This window comes from Theropithecus gelada, chromosome 11, assembly GCF_003255815.1.
Source record: "Theropithecus gelada isolate Dixy chromosome 11, Tgel_1.0, whole genome shotgun sequence".
NCBI lineage: Eukaryota > Metazoa > Chordata > Mammalia > Primates > Cercopithecidae > Theropithecus > Theropithecus gelada.
Window position 1 is genome coordinate 80658905 of NC_037679.1, and position 18805 is coordinate 80677709.

The 18805-nt window shown below is 49.4% G+C and overlaps 1 protein-coding gene across 4 annotated transcripts in view; it reads right to left on the bottom strand.

Annotated features, from left to right (window-relative positions):
• The window catches only part of KDM2B (lysine demethylase 2B), a 153659-nt gene that overhangs the window by 49760 nt on the left and 85094 nt on the right, over window positions 1–18805 (bottom strand). For all 4 annotated transcript variants that reach the window (XM_025401372.1, XM_025401375.1, XM_025401373.1 and 1 more), the window contains exon 12: window positions 16093–16179. In XM_025401372.1, coding sequence (XP_025257157.1) covers window positions 16093–16179 — 87 coding nt within the window. The remainder of the gene's footprint in view (window positions 1–16092; window positions 16180–18805) is intronic.

Consider the following 18805-nt stretch of genomic DNA (forward strand, 5'->3'; position numbering starts at 1 on the left):
TTGAAGCTCGCTCAGGGGTAAAGGGAGTTCCAGATTTCTTTAATCTTTAAAATGCAAGTAATGAACTCCTACACCACAAGGAGGCGCTGTAAATAACTTGGTAAACAGTGGAATGTCGGGTCTTTTTTTAAGAGATGGGGATTACACTCTCTCCTTTTTTTTTTTTTTTATGAGACAGAGTCTCGCTCAGTCGCCCAGGCTGGAACGCAGTGTGGTGATCTCGGCTCACTGCAAGCTCCACCTCCCGGGTTCATGCCATTCTCCTGACTCAGCCTCCCGAGTAGCTGGGACTACAGGCGCCCGCCACCTCACCCGGCTAATTTTTTGTATTTTTAGTAGAGATGGGGTTTCACCGTGTTAGCCAGGATGGTCTCGATCTCCTGATCTCGTGATTCGCCCGCTTCGGCCTCCCAAAGTGCTGGGATTACAGGCGTGAGCCACCGCGCCCAGCCTTACACTCTCTTTAAAAGAGTGGTTCACATGTGTCCCAGCTACTTGGAAAGCTACTTGAGCCCAGAAGTTCAAGGTTGCAGTGAGCTATGACTGTATCATTGCACTGAAGCCTGGGTGAGAAACTGTGACTCCATTTCTCTCTCTCTCCTTTTTTTTGAGACAAGAGTCTCGCTCTGTTGCCCAGGCTGCAGTACAATGGTGTGATCTTGGCTCACTGCAACCTCCGCCTCCCAAGTTCAAGCAATTCTCCTGCCTCAGCCTCCCAAATAGCTGGGATTACAGGCACGTGCCACCACACCCAGCTAATTTTTGTATTTTTAGTAGAGACGGGGTTTCACCATGTTGGTCAGGCTGGTCTTGAACTCCTGACCTCAACTGATCTGCCAGCCTCAGCATCCCAAAGTGCTGGGATTACAGTTGTGAGCCACCATGCCCAGCTCTCTCTCTTTTAAAGAGACAGGGTCTTGCTATTCTCACCCTGCCTAGAGTGCAATGGTGTGATCTTAGCTTAATGCAGCCTCTAACTCCTAGGCTCAAGCAGTCCTCTTGCCTCAGCCTCCCAGGTAGCTAGCACTTCAGGTGTCAGCCACCACACCTGGCTCCTGATGACATTATTGATACAGGAAAGAATGATGAACAAGTACTGAAACCATTCACAAATGACCAGGGAGGCAGGCAAGGAGAGGGCCAAGGCACCACCACCCAGATTCTCTGGAGCAAGGAGAGACGAATAACTGAATAATGGGATATCAGACTGCCATTGCCTTAGCCAACGATTATATTTACTTTAACCAAGCCTTTAAAACTATGTCCAATTTACAGAAGTTGCAAGAACTAAAGAACAAGCTAAATGACACAAAACACACTTGGACAAATGCTCTAATAGAGCGGGATATTCTATGGCACGTGTGGCTCTTTGTTTTCTACAAATTACGTCCTGAGAAAAGTCTGTATTAAAAGAGAGAATTAAGAACAGGTTTAGGCCAGGAACAGTGGCTCATATCTGTAATCCCAGCACTCTGGGAGGTTGAGGCAGGAGGATCACTTCAGCTCTGGAGTTCAAGACCAGCTAGGGCAACATAATGAGACTCTGTCTCTACCAAAAAAAAAAAAAAAAAAACACAAAAAACTTAGCCGGGTGTGGTGGTGCATACCTGTAGTCCCAGGTACTTGGGAGGCTGAGGTGAGAGGATCACTTGAGCCCAGGAGGCAGGGTTGCAGTGAGCTAGTATCATGCTATTGTAGTCTGGCTTGGGTGACAGAGCGAGACTGTCTTAAAAAAAACCCAAAAATCAAAAAAACAGATACTCCTTCCCATGCTGGCCCCACACCCAGCCATTGCCTGTCATCTTGTCTCATTAACACTAGCAGAGAAAAACAATAATCTAAATGACGAGAAAAAAAGTGCTTTTTATAAATGATAAGTTTGGTTTTTTGTTTTTTGTTTTTTTTGAGATGGAATCTTGCTCTGTCACCCAAATGGAGTGCAGTGGTGTCATCTCAGCTCACTGCAACCTCCGCCTCCCGGGTTCAAGCGATTCTCCTGCCTCAGCTTCCCAAATAGTTGGGACTACAGATGCACCACCATGCCCAGGTAATTTTTTCTTTGTATTTTTAGTAGAGATGGAGTTTCACCATGTTGGTCTGGCTCCTCTTAAATTCCAGACCTCAAACGATCCACCCGCCTCAGCCTCCCAAACTGTTGGGATTACAGGCGTGAGCCAGTGCGCCTGGCCGATGAGAGTACTTCTGATTCTCTTCATCCTGCTTTCCTGATGAGATGTTTCTGTTCACTGGTGGAGGAGGTCAGTGATGTAGAGCAGGTTTGCACCTACTTTCTTTTTGTGTAATTAAGACTCCCCCCCTTCATCCGTCCCAGCTTTGTAAGATGAAGCAAAAATAAGTGATGAAAATATTTCACCTGTCTAAACCCAACCTTGTCCCTTTTTCAATAGGTCACCTAAATTTGAGAGACAGATTATCTGACAACATCGTTTGGTCAAACATACATCCGTCTTCCTAACAGAGCCAAATTCGAGAAAGAAGTCAGGGGGTGGGGGTGGGGAATGACAACTTATTCCTAATGTCAGTGATCAAACATCCTCCTTTAATGTGGGAAATACACAAAGTCTAAAGGATAAGCCATTGTTCCACAAATGAAACCATGGTAATGCCAAGCAATTGGTTATAGTACCTGCCTGGCTTTCTAATTACTCCAAAGGCTGGAGCTCTCCAGATCTCAGTTGCTTTCCAAGAACTTATCTTAGGCTTTTTTTTTTTTTTTTTCTTGAGACAGAGTCTCCCTCTGTCACCCAGGCTGGAGTGCAGTGGCCGGATCTCAGCTCACTGCAAGCTCCGCCTCCCGGGTTCACGCCATTCTCTGGCCTCAGCCTCCCGAGTAGCTGGGACTACAGGCGCCCGCCAGCTCGCGCGGCTAGTTTTTTTGTGTTTTTAATAGAGATGGGGTTTCACCGTGTTAGCCAGGATGGTCTCAATCTCCTGACCTCGTGATCCGCCCGTCTCGGCCTCCCAAAGTGCTGGGATTACAGGCGTGAGCCACCGTGCCCGGCTTTTTTTTTTTTTTTTTTTTTTGAGACAGAGTTTTGCTCTTGTCACCTAGGCTGGAGTACAGTGGTGTAATCTCGGCTCACTGTAACCTCTGCCGCCCAGGTTCAAATGATTCTCCTGGCTCAGCCTCCCAAGTAGCTGGGATTACAGGCACCCGCCACCACGCCCAGCTAATTTTTTGTAGTTTAGTAGAGACAGGTTTCACCATGTTGTCCGGATGGTCTCAATCTCCCGACCTTGTGATCCACCCGCCTCGGCCTCTCAAAGTGCTGGGATTACAGGCGTGAGCCACCGCGCCCAGCCTTAGTACTCTTCTAATGAGCGTTCGTTTAACAGCTGGCGGGGACTGGGACACAGGAGTTACATAAAGAATAAGTGCATCACAAACAGGATTCAGAAGCATTTGGAGTGCAGGTGAAAGACAACAAAGACATGAAACTAATGAATACGGCCTCATCTTTCAGAAGCTCTGGGAAAATCCTGCTGTTGACTTCATTCATTCAACAAGTATTTCCTGGGCCTTTGGGACCTGGGCGTGGTCTTGCCTTGACAGGATGCAAAAATGGATAAGGAAAACATTATTGGGCCGCGTGTGGTGGCTCACACTTGTTTTTTTTTTGTTTGTTTTTGTTTTTTTGAGACTGAGTCTGGCTCTGTCGCCCAGGCTGGAGTGCGGTGGCCGGATCTCAGCTCACTGCAAGCTCCGCCTCCCGGGTTCACGCCATTCTCCTGCCTCAGCCTCCCGAGTAGCTGGGACCACAGGCGCCCGCCACTTCGCCCGGCTAGTTTTGTTTTTGTATTTTTTAGTAGAGACGGGGTTTCACCGTGTTAGCCAGGATGGTCTCGATCTCCTGACCTCGTGATCCGCCCGTCTCGGCCTCCCAAAGTGCTGGGATTACAGGCTTGAGCCACCGCGCCCGGCCGATGGCTCACACTTGTAATCCCAGCACTTTGGAAGGCCAAGCGGGGCGGATCACCTGAGGTCAGGAGTTCAAGACCAGTCTGGCCATGGTGAAATCCTGAATCTACTAAAAATACAAAAATTACCTGGGCATGGTGGTGGGCGCCTGTAATCACAGCTACTAGGGAGGCTGAGGCGGGAGAATCGCTTGAACCCGGGAGGCAGAGGCTGCAGTGAGCCGGGATCGTGCCACTACACTCCAGCCTGGGCAACAGAGCAAGACTCCATCTCAAAAAATAATAATAATAAACATTATTAAGACAAGCTCCATGCAGTGAGTGGAGATTGCGCCACTGCACTCTAGCCTGCACAACAGGGCAAGACTCCCTCTCAAAAGAAAAAACAACAACAACAACAACAAAAGACAAGCTCCAGTCTCAAGACGCTAGTGGAGGCTCCGTTCAGGTATGTCCAGTCAACCAAAATGCAGAGTAGGCCAGCGTTAGGCCCTATGGCCAGATGCAGTGGCTCACGTTTGTAATCCCAGCACTTTGGGAGGCTGAGGCAAGTGGATCTCTTGAGCCCAGGAGATCGAGACCAGTCTGGGCAGCATGGCAAGACCCCACCTCTACAAAAAAATACAAAAATTTAGCTGGGCATGGTAGTATGTATCTGTAGTCCCATGTGAGTTGACATGTGAGGATCCCTTAAGTCCGGGAGGCGGAGGTTGCCATGAGCCGAGATTGTGCCACTGCACCGCAGCCTGGGTGACAGAGTGAGACCCTATCTCAGGAAAAAACAAAACAAAACAAAACAAACAAACAACAACAACACACACAAAATGCAGAGTAGAATGCAGAAGTGCAGTGGGGAAAGAAGTGTGGAAGCACGTCAGTCAGGATCTTGGCAGGAATCGGAGGGCACCAAGGCCCCTCACACTGGTGCATAACGGAGAGTTTAGCCGACGTTTGACTGACAAAACGTAAACAGGGCTAAGGGAAACCAGCCAGGCGTCGATGCAGCCAAGCCCAGGGACAGTGACGAGCTGTTTCCTCCCCTTGGCCAATGGGCAAGCGGAGGGAACAGTGACCAGAAGCAGAGAAAAGTTGGAGAAGGTCACACAATAGAGGTGTGGTCTGCGATAGATGGAAACACTCAACCTGCAATGATCCCACAGGGAGGAAGCTGAAGAAATCGATACTCCGCCTCCCTCTCCTCCCACCTTCCCATCTCCTGCAGGTGCTTCCCACGGGCTGAGACCAATCAGAGGCCAGATAGGCAAGGAAGCCCCTTGCAGCAGTCCACAAGGAGGGTGAGGCGGCCGGGAAGGGGCTAAGGTGCAATTGGAACACGTCAGCTCAGGAGGCTCCCTGGTGAGGAGGGAACTGGGTTGGGGCTGGCATGGAGAGGATTTCTACATGGGAGCAATGGGGAAAAGGGCCCTCTGAGAAGGGAAGAGTGTAAGCAAAGACAGAGGCAGGCCGGTCCAAGGAAACCATGGAGGAATTTGGTTCCCCAGCAATGAAATGAAGATGAGAGGAGGTCAGGAGAGTCTACGGCACAGTCACAGACAGCGACTTGGGCACTCAAGGCCAGGCTCACGAGCTGGGAGAGGCTTTTAATGAAGATGGAGGCCGGGCGTGGTGGCTCACGCCTGTAGTCCTAGCACTTTGGGAGGTCAAGGTGGGAGGATCACTTGGGCCCAGAAGGTCAAGACCAATCTGAGCAACACAGTGAGGCCCCATCTCTACAAAAAACAAAAAAATTAGCTGGGCATGATGGTGCACACCTGTGGTCCCAGCGACTTGGGAGGCTGAGGTGGGAGGATCCCTTGAGCCTGGGAGGTCGAGGCTGCAGCGAGCCGTGATTGCAACACTGCACTCCAGCCTGGCAACAGAGAAAGACCCTGTCTCAGAAACTAGAAAAAAAAAAAACTTTAAAAATAAATAAGATGGAGAATCACTGAAGGATTGATAACAAGGGTTGGGGGCTGACTGTATCTACCCCCAAAATTCGTATGTTGAAGTCCGAGCCCCCAGCACCCATATGACTGTTGTCCTTATAAAACGAGGACATCTGGGCACAGACCCTTACAGAGGGAAGATGAGGTGAAGACCCAGGGAGACCACAGCCACCTACAAACCAAGGAGAGAGGCCTGAAGCAGATCTTCGCACAGTCCCAGATGGAACCTGCCTGCCGACAGCTTCACCTTGGACTTCTGGCCTCCAGAACTCTGAGGCAGTACGTTTCCGTCACGATCCTTTGTTATAAAGCCCTAGTCGACTAATACACAAGCGAGAGCTGTGATGGGGTCTAAATTTCAGGAGGTTACTTTGACAGCTGGGAGACTAGAAGGGCCTGAGCCTGGTGGCAAAGGGGCGACACCAGTTTGAGGATGTTGAAAATCATTCTGCGGTCGGGTTTCCAGAAAGAGGTGAGAACACTAGCCCGAAGACGCCCTGTAAATCCAACACCTAAGAGCCATCCCTGACACCTCCCCTCAACCCAGCAGCAGAAGCTTCCCACTGTCCCATCAATGCTGCCTCCCAAATATATCTGGGATCCAACCTCTTCATTGCCACAGTCACTATGCTAAACTGATCCACTGTTAGGAGGCCTTTAGCAATAGCCTCCTTGATGGCCTCTCCCTCACCAAGTGTCCCAACTTCACACTATTCTGTCTTCAAAAACCTTCTGTCAGGGGGCAGCGGTGGGGGAGAATGGGGGGTGAGTGTTAAACAGGGCCGGGGTTCCAGGATTCCTGTTTGGAGTGATGAAAGAGTCTTGGAGATGGATGGTGATGATGGCTGCACAACACGTTAAATAATAATAATGGCCGGGCGTGGTGGCTCACGCCTGTAATCCCAGCACTTTGGGAAGCCGAGGCGGGCAGATCACGAGGTCAGGAGATCGAAACCATCCTGGCTAACATGGTGAAACTCCGTCTCTAGTAAAAATACAAAAAAAAAATTAGCCGGGCATGGTGGCGGGCGCCTGTAGTCCCAGCTACTCAGGAGGCTGAGGCAGAAGAATGGCGTGAACCCGGGAGGTGGAGCTTGCAGTGAGCAGAGATCTCACCACTGCACTCCAGCCTAGGCGACAGAGCGAGACTCCATCTCAAAAAATAAATAAATAAATAAATAAATAAATAATGCCACTGAACTATGCACATAAAAATAGTTGAAATAGCTTTTTTTTTTTTTTTGAGATGGAGTCTTGCTTTGTCACCCAGGTTGGAGTGCAGTGGCACGATCTCAGCTCACTGCAACCTCCACCTCCTGGGTTTATGCAGTTCTCCTGCGTCAGCCTCCTGAGTAGCTGGGACTACACGCATGCGCCACCACGCCCAGCTACTTTTTGTATTTTTAGTAAAGACAGGGTTTCACCATGTTGGCCAGGCTGGTCTCAAACTCCTGACCTCAAGTGATCCACCCACCTCAGCCTCCCAAAGTGCTGGGATTACAGGCGTGACCCACCATGCCCAGCCTGAAGTGGTAACTTTTACGCAAAATATATTTTACCACATTTTTTTTTTTTGAGATGGAGTCTTGCTCCTTTGCCAGGCTGGAGTGCAGTGGCATAATCTCGACTCACTGCAACCTCCGCCTACTGGGTTCAAGCTATTCTCCTGCCTCAGCCTCCTGAGTAGCTGGGATTACAGGTGTGTGCCACCACACCTGGCTAATTCTTGTATTTTTAGTAGAGATGGGGTTTTACCTTGTTGGTCAGGCTGGTCTCGAACTCCTGACCTCATGATCTCCCCCCCACCCCCGCCTTGGCCTCCCAAAGTGCTGGGATTAAAGGCATGAGCCAATGCGCCTGGCTTTTTTTTTTTTTTTTTTTGTAGAAACAGGGTTTCATCATCATGGTCAGGCTAGTCTTGAACTCCCGACCTTGTGATCCACCTGCCTCAGCCTCCCAAAGTGTTGGGATTACAGGCGTGAGCCACTGCACCCGGCATTTTACCATGATTAATAAAAATCACAGACCAGGTGCAGTGGCTCACACCTGTAATCCCAACACTTTGAAAGGCTGAGGCAGGCAGAGCACATGAGGTCAGGAGTTTGAGACCAGCTTGGCCAACATGGTGAAACCCTGTCTCTACTAAAAATACAAAATTAGCCAGGAGTGGTGGCAGATGCCTATAATCCGAGCTACTCAGGAGGCTGACGCAGGAGAATTACTTGAGTCCAGGAGGCGGAGGTTGGTATTGAGCCAAGATTACGCCACTGCACTCCAGCCTGGGTGACACAGCGAAAATCTCTCTCAAATAATAATAATAATAATAATCACAAAGTCAAGCATGGGGGTGCACACCTGTAGTCTCAGCTACTCGGGAAGCTGAGGTGGAATGATCTCTCAAGCCCAGCAGTATGAGGCTACAGTGAACGATGATTGAGCCACGGCACTCCAGCATGGGCAACATAGTGAGACCGCTCCCCATACAAAAAATAAACAAAATTAGTTGGGTGTGGTGGCGCATGCCTGTGGTCCCAGCTACTCAGGAGGCTGAGAGGGGAGGATCATTTGAGCCCGGGAGGTGGGGACGGTAGCGAGCTGTGGTCACGCCACTTGTACTCCAGCCTGGGCGACAGGGCAAGACCTTGTGTCAAACAAAAAAGAAAGGAAAGAAACAAAAGCAGGAAAGAAAGAACGAACGACAGAACTGGCGCATCCTTTTGCCACCCATATTTTTCTCTCAACAGGATTCTTCTGCTGTTGATGTTGTATACAACATTATTTAGAAGCAGCAGAACATTCTCTGTGGGCATTCGTTGACTGGACGTTTTTGTTGACCTCCCAAGAATTTGCCGGACTCCAGACTCCATGAATGACTCAGAGGGCAGGAGGAACGCACTTGGGATTCCAGATCGGAGGCCCAGGTTTCTCTTCACATGGCTCCCCTCACCGCACCCTCCAAGAATCAACATGTTTCTCCTGCCTTTCTTTGCTCTCCTGGGACCCACATCCTGGCCCTGCGGCTTCCATCGTGGCCTCCTCCCAGCATGTTGAGCTGCGCACTTCCTCTTGGGGAGCTGCTCTCCCACAAGCCTTTCACCAGACCTGTCCTGCCCTCAGCACTGGACATCTGACACCCTTGGCCTTTGACATCCTCTCCTCCTACCCTGACCCGGTGGAGAACCCCATGGCCTCAGTGGCCTCAAACCCCCAGGGGCACATTCTCAGGCAAACCATCACTCCCTTCCAAAGAGCCTATGACTCCTCCCTTCTAGGAGGAGGAAGAGATAAAGGAGAAGCTGCTTCTTTTATTTTTCTTTTCGAGACGGGGTCTCGCTCTGCTGCCCAGGCTGGAGTGCAGTGGGGCGATCTCCGCTCACTGCAATCTCTGCCTCCTGAGTTCAAGTGATTCTCCTGCCTCAGCCTCCCAAGTAGCTGGAATTATTGGTATGCGCCACCATGCCCAGCTAATTTTTTGTATTTTCAGTAGAGACGGGGTTTCAACATGTTGGTCAGACTAGTCTCAAACTCCTGACCTCAACTGATCCGCCCGCTTCAGCCTTGGCATGCCTAGATAAAGCAGCTTCTTAAACCAGTTCCCACCCCCAAACCCCCAGGAAATGCCAGCCCATTTCAGCACGGCCATAACTACTGCAAAGAAATTAAGTCATTCAGGCCCTTGCTTGCGATTAAGTTTTGCACAAGCAAATAATAATTTTGGGATGGGAAATGCCTCTAAACCATTCAGCCCCCTCCCCTGGTCCCCGCTCCTCCTCTTGTGTCCTCAGTTTCTATCAAGAACATCAAAAGCCTTCTGGGTGGGCAGATTCAGGGTTACTTTTAAACCATAATTACAAAAAACTAGAATAGCAAATACTGATTGATGGCCCACTCTAAAGACATTTCACAGACATCATCTCACCACAGCCCCACAAGAAAGGTGCTGTTAGCCCCTTTCACAGATAAGTAAACTGAGGCTGAGACTTGCTCAAGACCACATAGCTAGTCAGTGGCGAAGGAAGGAGTCCACCCAAAGGTGCATCTGACCCCAAAAATGCATCCGAGCAGTGCAGAGAATGACCTGGGAAGCTTTTATGTATTCATTTTTATTTATGTATTGGTTTGTTTTGTTTTTTGTTTTTTTTTCCGAGATGGAGTCTTGCTGTGTCACCCAGGCTGGAGTGCAGTGGTGTGATCTCAGCTCACCGCAACCTCTGCCTCCTGGGTTCAAGTGATTCTCCTGCCTCAGCCTCTCGAGTAGTTGGGATTACAGACATATACCACCACGCCCAGGTAATTTTGTATTTTTTTAGTAGAGACAGGGTTTCTCCATATTGATCAGGCTGGTCTTGAACTCCCAACCTCAGGTGATCCGCCTGCCTCGGGCTCCCAAAGTGCTGGGATACAGGCATGAGCCACCACACCTCGCCTTTTGTTTTGTATTTTTAGTGGAGATGGGGTTTCACCATGTTGGCCAGGCTGGTCTTAAACTCCTGACCTCAAGTGATCCGCCCAACTCGGCCTCCCAAAGGGCTGGGATTACAGGCATGAGCCACCGTGTGCAGTTTTATTTTTTTATTTTTATTTATGTATTTATGTATTTATGTATTTATTTATTTTTGAGACAGGATCACACTCTGTCACCCAGGCTGGGGTGCAGTGGAGTGATCATAGGTCACTGCAGCCTCCAACTCCTGGGCTTAAGTGATCCTCCAGCCTGAGCCTCCCAAAGTGCTGAGATTACAGGCATTACAGGCATGAGCCACAGTGCCCGCCCCGAGAAGCTTTTATTTTTTAATGAGACCAAGACTCACTCTGTCACCCAGGCTGGAATGCAGTGGTGCAATCTCAGCTCACTGCAACCTCTGCCTCCTAAGTTCAAGTGATTTTCCTGCCTCAGCCTCCCGAGTATCTGGGACTACAGGCGCCTGCCACCATACCTGGCTAATCTTTGTATTTTTAGTAAAGATGGGGTTTTACCATGTTGGTGAGGCTGGTCTCGAACTCCCGGCCTCAAGTGATCCACCTGCCTCGGCCTCCCAAAGTGCTGGCATTATAGGCGTGAGCCACCACACCTGGCCCCGAGCTGCTTTTAGAAAGTGCAGATCCCCAGGCCCACCCCAAGCCTACAGAATGGCTACATCAAGGGTGGGGGCCAGGAAGCTGTATTTTTTCACAAGTCCCCCAGGTGAAGCTGATGCCACCAGCCTGGGGACTGGTCCTCATTACAGCACATGGCCTTCCTGAGAAACTACAGGACCCTGAGTAGTTGGCAATACAGGGCAGCCATTATTGCCAGCCCCCTCCACCTCAACTGTACAGCATCAGCTTCACGACTGCGGGCCGACAGGACTGAGAGCCGGGCAGGGACCTGCCGGAAGCACTAGGGGACTCTCACTGAATCACGTGCCTCCCTTCGGGGAAAGGCTGTGCGTCACTCCCGAGGGACCCCAAACGGAGCAGGCCTCTGGGATCGAAGGGACCAACTTCGGAGGAAAGGGGAGAGAGACAAAGCAGAAGCAAAGTCACAAGTCATCGAGGGTGTGTTGCTTCCTCTTGTGGTTCCTGTGTGGCCCCGAAATGTCCCCGTAAGGAAGCTGATCCAACAGCTACTGACGAGGACTGTCTCCATGCCCGCATCAGGGTGCTCGTCCTCCACACTCCAGCCTCTCTGCTCCCATACTCCAGAAAAATTGCCAGTCATTGAAATTCAAGTGGCAGCCTGGTTTGGCCACTAGAGATAATGAATGAAGAAGCTGGCAGCGTCCACAGGCTGGCTTGCTAGCCAGAGGCAGTCGTGGCTGGGTCCCCCGTCCTTCCTCAGTTTCCTCCTTTGGGAATAAACCAGCAAGCCAGCCAGTAGCCATGTCTGGCAGCTGAGCCAGGGGTCAGCTCACTAATAAGGCCGAGGTCAGAGGCCAGGCCTCAAATAAGCTCCATTCCCTCGCCCAGCCTGTAAGGTCACAGACGGGCCCCCACCATCCTGCCCCTTGGTCATAAAAGGAAGCAGCCGGAGTGTAGACAGATCAAAACAAATCCAACACCACTTGTGGAAACAGCCAATCAGGTGGATGGTGATGGATGGTGGCTCAGTAGCATCTTGGATATGAAGGACACCGCATCAGAAATGACCTCACGGCACCTAATCAGTTCCAGAAAAGAGCTTTGTTCTCCTGGAGGCAAGGTGGGAGATCAAAGCATTTCTTGCTAATCATCACTTAGCGTTAATTACTTGTTAGGTAACCCGACCCAGATCAAATACCACTCCCTACCTTGCATCCTGAGGGCCTCAGTGAGCACCCTTGATCTTTCACCCCAACCTGCATCCAATGGGAGGAAGCTGCAACCTGGGAACCCAGAGACCCCGGGCGGCCCAGGCAGTCAGTCGTTTAGTTATTTCTTCCTTTCCTGTTAACTTTTTAACCCCACCAGCCAGGAAATGCATAAACATAGCAGGGGCCTCCCTCCCCCCTCTCCCTGCCACATGTCACTGGTTCCTCACCGTGCAGTGACAGAAACCTGCACATCTGGGGTCCGACGCCTTCCTTCTCCTAAGGAAGTGGCCCGAGGGTCACTGCTGCACCTCTCCAAGCTCTCTGCTTCCTCAACTGCACCAAGGTGATAACACCCTCCATCTCCCAGCCTCATGGGAAGGGTAAAGTCAAATAGACAAACTGCGTCTGGAAGCTGCTGCGTATACTGGGGAGTGCCCAGGAGTTTCAGCTGGGCTGGGGGTCATTTATTTTCAGGGCTCGGTGGTGGGCCCGGGGTATTCATTCCTCTTCTGCTTCATACCAGTTTGTGGCTCTGAAGTTATTTACTTCCTTATTTTTAAAATATTTATTTGTGACTGGGTATGGTGGCTCACGCCTATAATCCCAGTACTTTGGGAGGCCGACGTGGGCACATCACCTGAGGTCAGGAGTTCGAGATCAGCCTGGCCAACATGGTGAAACCCCGTCTCTACTAAAAATACAAAAAATTTGCCGGGCGTGGTGGCGGACGCCGGTAGTCCCAGCTATTCGGGAGGCTGAGGCAAGAGAATCACTTGAACCCAGGAAGCGGAGGTTGCAGTGAGCCGAGATTGCGCCACTGCACTCCAGCCTGGGTGACAAGAGCAAGACTCCATCTCAAAAAAAAAAAAAAGTACACCTGAAGAAGATAATCAAAGAATTATGCAGAAGAGCACTGCTCGATAGAAATAACAGAAGTACGTACGGTAAGCCAGGCACTGTGGCTCATGCCTGTAATCACAACACTTTGGGAGACCGAGGCAGGCAGCTTGCTTGAGCTCAGGAGTTCAGCCTTGGCAACATGGCAAAACCCCATCTCTACCAAAAATATAAAAAACTAGCCAGGCGTGATGGCGCGTGCCTGTGGTCCCAGCTACTTCGGAGGCTGAGGTGGGAGGATCGCTTGATCCAGGGAGGCAGAGGTTGCAGTGACCTATGATTGCACCACTGCACTCCAGCCTGGGCAACAGAGTTAAGACTCTAAATAAACGAATGAATGAATGAATGAAATAGAAGGTGAGCCACATAGGTACTTTTGAGTTTTTTGTTGCCACATTTGAAAAGGTAAAAACAAACAGTGAAATTAATCTGAATAACCCATTTTGTTTCAACAATATATCAAAAATACAGTCATTTCAACTAGAGTTGCCAGATTTAGCAAATAAAACTATAGTGCATCCCCAGGCTGACGTGAAGTGGTGCCATCTCAGCTCACTGCAACCTCCACCTCCCAGGTTCAAGCGATTCTCTTGCCTCAGCCTCCTGAGTAGCTGGGATTACAGGCACGTGTTACCATGACCAGTCAATTTTTGTATTTTTAGTAAAGACGGGGTTTCGCCATGTTGGCCAGGCTGGTCTGCAACTCCTGACCTCAGGTGATCTGCCCACCTTGGCGTCTCAAACTGCTGGGATTACAGGTGAGAGCCACTGCACCAGGCCTATAAGTGTTTGAAATTGACCAGCCTGCCCAACATGGTGAAACCCTGTCTCTACTAAAAATACAAAAAATCAGTCGGGCATGGTGGCGGGTGCCTGTAATCCCAGCTACTCGGGAGACTGGGGCAGGAAAATCGTCTGAACCCGGGAGGCGGAGGTTGCAGTGAGCCGAGATCACGCCACTGCACTCCAGCCTGGGGGACAAGAGCAAAACTCGGTCTCAAAAAAAAAAAAAAAAAGTGTTTGAAATCTGTTACAGTACACTTTTTTCTTTCTTTCTCTTTTTTTTTGAGACAGGGTCTCATTCTATTGCCCAGACTGGAGTGCAGTGGTGTAATCACAGCTCACTGCAGCCTCAAGCTCCTGGGCTCAAGCGATCCTCCTGCTTAAGCCTCCCAAAGAGCTGGGACTACAGGCATGCACTATCATGCCTGGCCTTTTTTTTTTTTTTTTTTTTGAGACGGAGTCTCGCTCTGCTGCCCAGGCGGGAATGCAGTGGCCGGATCTCAGCTCACTGCAAGCGCCGCCTCCCGGGTTTACGCCATTTTCCTGCCTCAGCCTCCGGAGTAGCTGGGACTACAGGCGCCCACCACCACGCCCGGCTAGTTTTTTGTATTTTTTTTAGTAGAGACGGGGTTTCACCGTGTTAGCCAGGATGGTCTTGATCTCCTGACCTCGTGATCCGCCCGTCTCGGCCTCCCAAAGTGCTGGGATTACAGGCTTGAGCCACCACACCCGGCCTTTTTTTTTTTTTTTTTTTTGGTAGAGATGAGGTCTCATTATGTTACCCAGGTTGATCTTGAACTCCTGGGTTCAGGTGATCCTCCCCGCTCAGCTTCTGGAGTAGCTGGAACAATAGGCATAAGCCACCATGTCTGGCTTCAGTGTTTTTTATAATAGCCAAAAAAAAAAAATCAGAAATTAACAAAATACCTCTTGGGGCTACTGAAGTCACAAATAATATTTAGAGCGTGCTAACCTCAGGACAGCCCTTGTCTGAAGGGTTTTGCATGTCTTATCTCATTTAGTTCTGACAACCACTGAAGAAAGTCTTGGTATAACCCATTTTTATAAACAAGGAAAGTAAGGCTCCGGACAGTATGTAACTTGTCCAAGGAAGTGGTGAAGCTGCCTGGAGGCACATGGATGGTAGAGAGATGACCTGATACATATGTATCCCACCTAGGACTGCCTTTGGAAGGGTGCTCACCAAAACTGTTTTCTCTGGATGGCGGACTTTGAGGTGAGCACTGGTTGAAAATTTGGCCTCTGCTGCCAAACCGACCGATCTTTGTGTACTTGGCTGTCCTAACGAGTGACTTGACCTTTTGAAGCCTTAGTTTCCTCATCTATAAAATGAGAGTCACAACTATCTACGCCACAGAGTTGCTGAAACATAAATAAGATAAGGGCTGTGGAGGTCCAGACAACAGCCAACTGCTCCTACGAAGTCTTCAACAATACAGCCATTATTCCTCTTCTTCGTGACCTGGTCCTTTCCCATTTGATTAGACATTTTTATTTTATTTCATTTATTTTTTTTTTTTTATTTTTATTTTTGGATAGAGTCTCACTTTGTAGTCCAGACTGGAGTGCAGTGGTGCAATCTCTGATCACTGCAACCTCCACCTCCCAGGTTCAAGCGATTCTCCTGCCTCAGCCTCCCAAGTAGCTGGGACCACACGCGTGCACCACCATGCTTGCATTTTTTTGTATTTTAGTGGAGATGGGGTTGTGCCATGTTGGCCAGGCTGGTCTCGAACTCCTGACCTCAGGTGATCCACCCGCCTGCACCTCCCAAAGTGCTGAGATTACGGGCGTGAGCCACCGCCCTCGACCGATTACACATTTGTATGTTGAGCATCAATCAGTTTTACACACTGAGAAAAAGTTCCTTTCAAAAGAGGAGAAGACAGCCCATGAAGCAGCTAAAGGAAAAGGAAAAAGGAAGGGAAGAAGCAAGGGAGTGAGGGAAGGAGAGTCAGAAAATCCACCTAACCATAGGGAAAGGCGAGGTGTGAGCGCCCCCCAGTTTTCCAAGTGACCACCAGGCGGCACTGTTCGCAGTTCCCACAGCTAGGTAAAGCAGCCCCGTTCCAAAAACAAAAACACAGAACAAATCACCAAAATCCTTCATCGTCACTGGGGTGCCTTCATCTCAGGAGGCCCCAGAGCCACCGAGAAAGTCGCGGACGTTCACCCTACAGGAGGTGGGAAGAAAGTGGGAAGCAGCCGCCCACTGCAGGCAGGCTGCGTCTTACCTTTGGAGTCTTCTTTGGCCAAGTCACCACAGGGACCCCAGTGATGGCCAGACTAGGGTCATCGTCCGCGTGCTCCTTCAGGACATTCTGTGGCCAAACAAAGCATCCATATTAGCCCAGGGGGAAGGGGAGGCCTCTGACGGGGGCCGAACAGCAGACATAGTCCAGCAAGGATTGCACTCCACAAAGTCAACGCCCGCCCATGACTCCACCACCACCCACACGCTCAGTAGAAACCAAGTCACTAGGGTCCCCTGGGGCCCACAAAACATACAATGTTCCCCTCTGCCCTCTACAGATTTTTTTTAACAAAGCAAATCACACACCTCCCTGTGACTTCCACGTATGTATCACCCATGATCACAGTTATGACAGCTAGGGCTTGTCCAGAGTGTCAGTGACTCACAGGCAAACTTTTTTTTTTTCTTTTTTGAGACAGAATCTTGCTGTCACCCAGGCTGGAGTGCAGTGGTACAATCATAGCTCACTACATCCTTGACCACCTGGCTCAAGTGATCCTCATGCCTCAGCCTCCTGAGTAGCTGAGACCACAGGCGCATGGCACCCTCCCTGGCTAAATTTTTTTTTTTCTTTTGAGACAAAGTCTTACTCTGTCGCCCAGGCTGGAGTGCAATGGCGCAATATTGGCTCAAGCAACTTCTACCTCCTGGGTTCAAGCGATTTCCCTGCCCCAGCCTCCTGAGTAGCTGTGAATGCAGGTGTGTGCCACCACACCGCATTAATTTTTGTATTTTTAGTAGAGATGGGGTTTTGCCATGTTGGCCAGGTTGGTCTCCAACTCCTGACCTCAAGTAACCCACCTGCCTTGGCCTCCCAAAGTGCTGGGATTACAGGCGTGAGCCACTGTGCCCAGCCATAATTTTTAAAAATTTTTTGTGGAGACAGGGTATATGCCATGTTGCCCAAACTTCTGGCCTCGAGGAATCCTCCCTCCTCAGCCTACCAAAATGCTAGGATTACAGGGGTAACCCATTGCACCTCATTTAATTCCTACCAAGTACTCCGGAAGGGTTGGGCAGTGGCACCACGGATCCTCTAATGTTCACAAATTTAACTACGTACTCAGAGAAGCAAACAAAACCAACTGCCAGACCTTGACGCCTTCACAGGGCCATGACTCCGTCCTTCAGTCAGCTTGCTACGTGTACACTAACCATGCTGTGTGACAATGTGTAAATATTTTTTGCAACATGGGCCCTAAATACAAGAAGATGCTTGATCTGGTCTGACCGAGGATGGAGTCATGTGGCCAAATGGTGGCAGAAAAATGGGCTGCGCTGGACGGACTGCCAGGTTGCGTGGCGATCTCCCACGAGGCACACTGTGTTCACCCTCATGAGTAGTTCAAAGGTTCTTCAAAGGGAATTCTCACGCTACCAGACTTTGGCCTTGTGTGGCTGGACTTTAGAACCTCATCCAGGTATAAGATGCTACCCAGCTGAATTATCTAACAGCCACCATAGGGAAGGTTACCGAGGCTCAGATAGGCTCACAGGACTTTAGTGCTGCCCCAGACTATGAAGACAGACCCCCGGAACCCCACTCTCTGGCACCAGACTTTCTGCCCCATGACCACCCACACAGGATTTTCTCTGGCTACATCCACACATCCACAGCACCCCACAAAAAAATGTGTTTAAATACACACGGACCTATCACTGGGCCATTCTGATCCTGGACCATGGATTGCTGAATTGTATAAAAACATTTTTTCAGGACATTTAAGAACAGAGTAAATCATACAAAAGCACTTAGCAGGAAGAGCAGAAGTGCTCAGGAGACAAACGAGGGTGAAGATTATTTGAACCCCTGGCTACAAGGGTTCAAATCCCAGCCGCGGGAACATAGAGCTTCCCCAAAGTCCCATAGTCAATGTCAATGATTTGTAAATGCTATTTATAAAGTGTCTTTATTCACTGCTGTATCCCCAAAGCCTCACATAATGACTAACTTAGAGTAAGTTTCCAATAAACAAAGTTTTTTTTTTTTTTTTTTTTGAGATAAAGTGTTACTCTGTCACCCAGGCTGGAGTGCAGTGGCACAATCTTGGTTCACTACAATCTCTGCCTCCCAGGTTCAAGGGAGTCTCCTGCCTCAGCCTCCCAAGTAGCTAGGATTACCGGCGTGCGCCACCACCCCTGGCTAATTTTTGTCATTTTTAGTAGAGACGGGTTTTCACCATGTTGGCCAGGCTGGTCTCAAACTCCTAGCCTCAAGTGATCCGCCCACCTCGGCCTCCCAAAGTGCTGGGATTATAGGCATGAGCCACCGCACCTGGCCCCAGAGTGTTTATAAAATAAAGCCACAAATACCAAAAGAGGGACAGTCTACAAAATGCCTGAACAGATCTCCTCAAAACCATCAAGGTCATCAAAACAAGTAAAGTCTAAGAAACTATAGCAGCTAAGAGAAGACTGATGAGACTAAATGTAATATTGTACCTTGGGTGGGATCCTATAACAGAAAAAAAGACAAGTAATAACATGGTCTAACTCTGAATATAGTCTTTAGTTACAATGCATGTTATCAATATTGGTTTATTAATTGTCACAAACATACTATACTAATATAAGATGTTAATAATAGGGGAAAACTAGGCATGAGGGGTATGTATTGGAATTCTCTGTACTATCTCCTGAATTTTGTAAATCTAAAATTACACTTAAAAATAGTCTATTAAAAATATATTTAC